The sequence below is a fragment of the Loa loa genome (assembly GCF_000183805.2).
Source record: "Loa loa unplaced genomic scaffold supercont3.252, whole genome shotgun sequence".
Taxonomy (NCBI): Eukaryota; Metazoa; Nematoda; class Chromadorea; order Rhabditida; family Onchocercidae; genus Loa; species Loa loa.
This window is the reverse complement of record NW_018108432.1, coordinates 32,337-37,013: the sequence shown is the minus strand read 5'-3', so window position 1 is coordinate 37,013 and position 4,677 is coordinate 32,337. Positions and strand designations below refer to the sequence as shown.

The window sequence follows — 4,677 nt, the reverse complement described above, 5'->3', positions numbered from 1 at the left end:
AAAGTAATGGGAAAAGTGTTTATATCCTATTTCAAGTATCATTTGTAGCAGTTTTCCGTGGTTCAGTCGTATTTTCAATCTTTAAATCAAAAAAAGTTCTGAAAAAGATAGAAATTAGCTCACATGTGTTATAGGTTTTATTATGTAAGCTATTATTTTATTGTATAAGTTGTTTGTTGAAATCTTCAAAAAAAAAATTGTTTGAATTTTACTTTTTCTATGCATATTTCATATACACGAAATTAATTATACTGGCATTCTGTGTTACAGCGGCTAACTATGGACCACCATTATATGGCCATATTCGATGTCGAATTGTTGCTCAACCAAATTCGGTAGCAATGCCTCTATCGGATGGTATTTTAACAGTCAAACCTATAGGTTATGATTGCTTGTATCAAAATGTGCATTGCAGATTACAGGTTTGTATCAAATTTAACAGGATGAATTGTGATAATGAAAAGACAGAGAATTATCACAAAGTTTTTCTAAAAATGAAATAGTTTTTCTTCAGGCCGGTGTTTTACGATGTGCAACAAGCAGTTCATTACATTCACAGGATCAAGCCCTTCTTCACATTTATATTAACAAGGTAGGTGAGTAATATGTATTATTTATGAGAAATTGTAGCAATCAATAAATAGATGATATATGTTAGAAAAGGTCGAAGTTTAACACATATAAACTTCATTACTAACATAGGAAGTTAAACTCTCTTACTGTACTCGATTGATTGATTTCACTTTTGAAACTCTTCAATACGATCAATTTCCCTGCGATATAGATCTAAATTCTCCTTGTTGTTGAATAACTCTCTGGCTATCCTGTAGAGAACCATACACCATCTCCGACCATTCTGTGCTCTCTCTCATTTATACCTCGATTATCCCTCGTTTTGTTTAATTATTTACCAAATAGATAAACCTAGGTTAATAATATTGTCATCATATGAGCAACGGAATATTAGCAATCGATATTGTGCACTATGTACAAAGGAGATTTGGTTTTTGGCTATTAACAACGAGTTGTGATGAGTGGATCACATCAAGGTATATCACGTAGTGGTAGAGTCATTATTAGGAATTACTTATTTAAAGAAAAAAGAAGTATGTGTTGGTCAATCAAAAAAGTATGTGTTGATAATCATGTCCATTGTTATTAGTGAATCACATTAATACATTGCAATTTATTTTCCCACGTTATTATTAAAGGGAAAAGTATAACTTTACTGCAACCAAGATGTACTTGACAAATTTTTATGAAATCCAATCTATCCTTACAGTATCCCTTATTTTTCTATTCTTCGCCACTTCACGTTTGAGACGTAAAATGACCTCTCTTGGCCATGCTATTTCTATTCATTCAATGTTTGCTTTACATTTGTCAACAGAAGTAAAATTTAAAAATAGTCAACTTCTTGGAAATTAAAACAAACTTTCAGTTTAATACTTTATAATGAATTACAGGATTCAAAAGTGTTGGCATGTAAACATCAACGCAGTATCATTGTTACCTCAGACCGTTACTTGGGTGGCACAAAACGCGACAGGCAATTTATCTTAACATCGGATAGTGAAGAAGATATTGCCGCATGGAGGCATGCTATTAATTTGCAAATTGCTGATTGCGGTTTGTCTATTTTACTTTCTTTTAAATAATAAAATTGTTCAAAAAATCTCAAATTCTTAAGAATTCCACCAAAATTCTCTGCAACCATTTTTTATTACTTACTTGAAATCATTATCATTTTCGAGGTCATCGTCGATTTAAGAATGCTGCCAGTTTTTTTTTCCTCACACTTGTTACAAAATTTACATAACTTTTTTTCTGGCGATAAAGTTTTTCCTTCTGTTATATTTCAAATAAATGCGAGGAAAAATTGTCACAGTGCTTTCCGAATTAAAATCAGCATGTGAAATACAGAATGAACTGCAGATAATTAACTGCTGACTATTTTACAGAACAATGGGGTGAATTTGCCGTTTCATCGATAAGACTAACTGTCGAACCGGATCATCCGGATGTATTAATTTTGTCACGGACGAATGGCCGTCGATTATATGATGAAATTCAAATTCAGGTCAACGGTAAACAACTGACCCTGTTCCCGATTGTTTTTTTTTCTTTACAGTCCAGACTTATTGAAATTTGATTAATACTGCTGAGAATTTCATCTTTCCGTCATTTTCATTGCCTATAGATTACTGCACATCAGCCTCTCCATTTCATCTATGTTAAATCAATAGTCATTGTTAATCTTGTGTGAAACTATTCAAAATTTACTATATGCTTTAGTAGGCTTTGGAGATTTATATTATATCCATACTCTTTATAAACTTGGCTACTAGTGTTGTCTCTCCGGTAGTTTCATATCTACACCCTTTACGAACTTGATTGCTACTGTTGTCTATCCGGTATATAGCCTTTACGAACTGTATCAGTACAATCTGGTAGTTTAGTACGCTTTCATATTATTAGCTGCTATGTTTGATACATCAGATATAAGGCGAGAAAAAAAAATGGCCAAGCAGTAGCTTTAATCCATTGCGCTTGGCCATTTTGTCTGTTGTTGTCAATTAATTATCAGCTAAGTAATATTAACGAGTGTGGAAAGTATGCATGACTATTTCTATTATTATCAAAAATAAGCTAATTTGTAGGTGCTATGCAAGGAATTTTGAAAACTGATACATGTAATTCAAACCGGAATCTTACGATGGATTCCTCCAAGATTGTTTCATTTGCTGCAACAACGAAACCTGTTCAGACCGCTCCATCAGGACGCAGGCGGAATAGTCGTTCTCATGTGCGCAATCTCTTTCAGGTATGTATTTTTACCTTTCACTTTTCCGCTGTCATTCTTTATTTAGTCTATAAAAAGTATATGTTTTAATTGATATTACAGCCAGTAAATGACAGCGAGTATCGTTATGTGATCAATCTGCCGGTTAGAGACGTACGGGCACTTCAGAAAATCAATGGATCTTCATCAAAATTGACTACCAATGGCTGTAAGTATTAATTTGATTAGTTTATTTGACTAACTAATTAATTTAATTTTTTAGAATAATAAATTGAATTGTTCACGAAAATATTAAATTTCCTTTTTTTTTACGACAAAAAGAATGACTTATGATCAGTTTAGGATATCATAGATGGAAAGTGAATTAGTTAAACAAACTAATTACCTACACGAGAGCACTGTCCTGTTTTTTCTTTTTTTTTTTTTGTTATTATCAAAGTGGCGATGACGGCAAGAGGTCCTACTGTTATTATAAAAACGTAATATGGAAGGAGGAAGTAATAAATTAAAATAAAATTCAAGTGCGAACGAAAGTAAGATAAAATAATATGAAGTAAAAGATAGGGGAAAAATTTTAGAAACATAAATAACGTTCCAATTATAAATGTATGGTACATGTCGAACCTACGATTTATGTTAACCATTTGAAGAAACGTTTTAAAAATAAAAGCAGAAATCAATATTTACCAGTACTGCTCCCTTGACTGTCTTTCAAGAATTTTGAAATTATCTGAATTGATTACCATTGCATTTTCACTTATCTAACTGTCCTTGTTGTATAGCATGATGATAACTAAGTTTATTTTGTTTTTGGTTGCCAATTTTGTTTTTCTTGTTTTACATTTGTACATTTTGTTTTACATGAAAACACATTTAAACCATTTTTTCCTTTGTTTTTTGCTTCTAAATTAGTATTGAAGATTTCTTATCTCTTTCCAATGTTTATTTTGTAAATTAGTAGTAAAATTACTTATGATCTCCAACTTCAATTTGATGTTAAATTAAGAAGAGCGCAGTAGTTCTAACTGAAACCAGAATTGAAAATTAAATTTGGTTGGATTAAGCTGAGTTCATTTAGATTATATATGGAACTTTGTCCCTGCATTATACTGAGCTAATATATCAATATGATTTATACCAGACTGGATATAATGGGACCAAACCAAGTTGAATCAAAATAATATATAAATACGCAAAATACAACTATGCCAGACGAAGTTGTAATACTTAATGAGACAGCAATTAAGCAATACATTCTGTTTGATATATATTGCACAATTATCGCCGTTCGATCATAATTTATGATTTTCTTCAGATATAAATGACCTGTCATCGTGTGCGCAAATGAATGGAGGGCAGTATATTGACCCAGATGAAGAAGAGGTATGCATTTAATAACATACCTTCATTTTGGATGAAATTTTTACTAAGAGTAAAAGATGCGTTGCAAAGCCAGAATTATTCAGATTGAAGAGCTATAAGGACCATTCAGGTTGTGAATTTTACTTAAAATTATGAGGAATGTTACTGCATCGCCAAAGTTTAAAGATTTTCCAAATCTTAGTAATTTTCAAGTATTTCATAAGACGTCTTAATGTCTTTGAATCAATTTCCTAGTTTCATCGTTTGCAGAGTGCTGCTCGAGCCAATGTGTGCCATGCGGTTTCGGAAAATTGGTCGGAAAATCTCTTCAAAAGTTTCAAAAGAAGCTTCCAAAGATCATTTGGTGTCTTAAAAAAATCGTAAATCTCTTGAAGTGTCTCGTTTCTAAACTTCATAATGCATATCTTAATCACTTATATTGGTTTCGTGGCAATATTTTACTTTTCCTTTTTTCTTTTCGAAATATTCCTTTTGATCGAGCTAATTGATGT

At 31.8% G+C, this 4,677-nt stretch overlaps 1 protein-coding gene across 1 annotated transcript in view; it reads left to right on the top strand.

The window, feature by feature from the left end:
* LOAG_18295 (hypothetical protein) overlaps positions 1-4,677 on the top strand; it is a 7,888-nt gene that overhangs the window by 2,643 nt on the left and 568 nt on the right. Inside the window, exons 7-12 of the mRNA XM_020450957.1 lie at positions 515-592; positions 1,467-1,629; positions 1,962-2,087; positions 2,661-2,824; positions 2,906-3,011; positions 4,119-4,186. Of these exons, the coding sequence (XP_020305307.1) occupies positions 515-592; positions 1,467-1,629; positions 1,962-2,087; positions 2,661-2,824; positions 2,906-3,011; positions 4,119-4,186 (705 nt within the window). The remainder of the gene's footprint in view (positions 1-514; positions 593-1,466; positions 1,630-1,961; positions 2,088-2,660; positions 2,825-2,905; positions 3,012-4,118; positions 4,187-4,677) is intronic.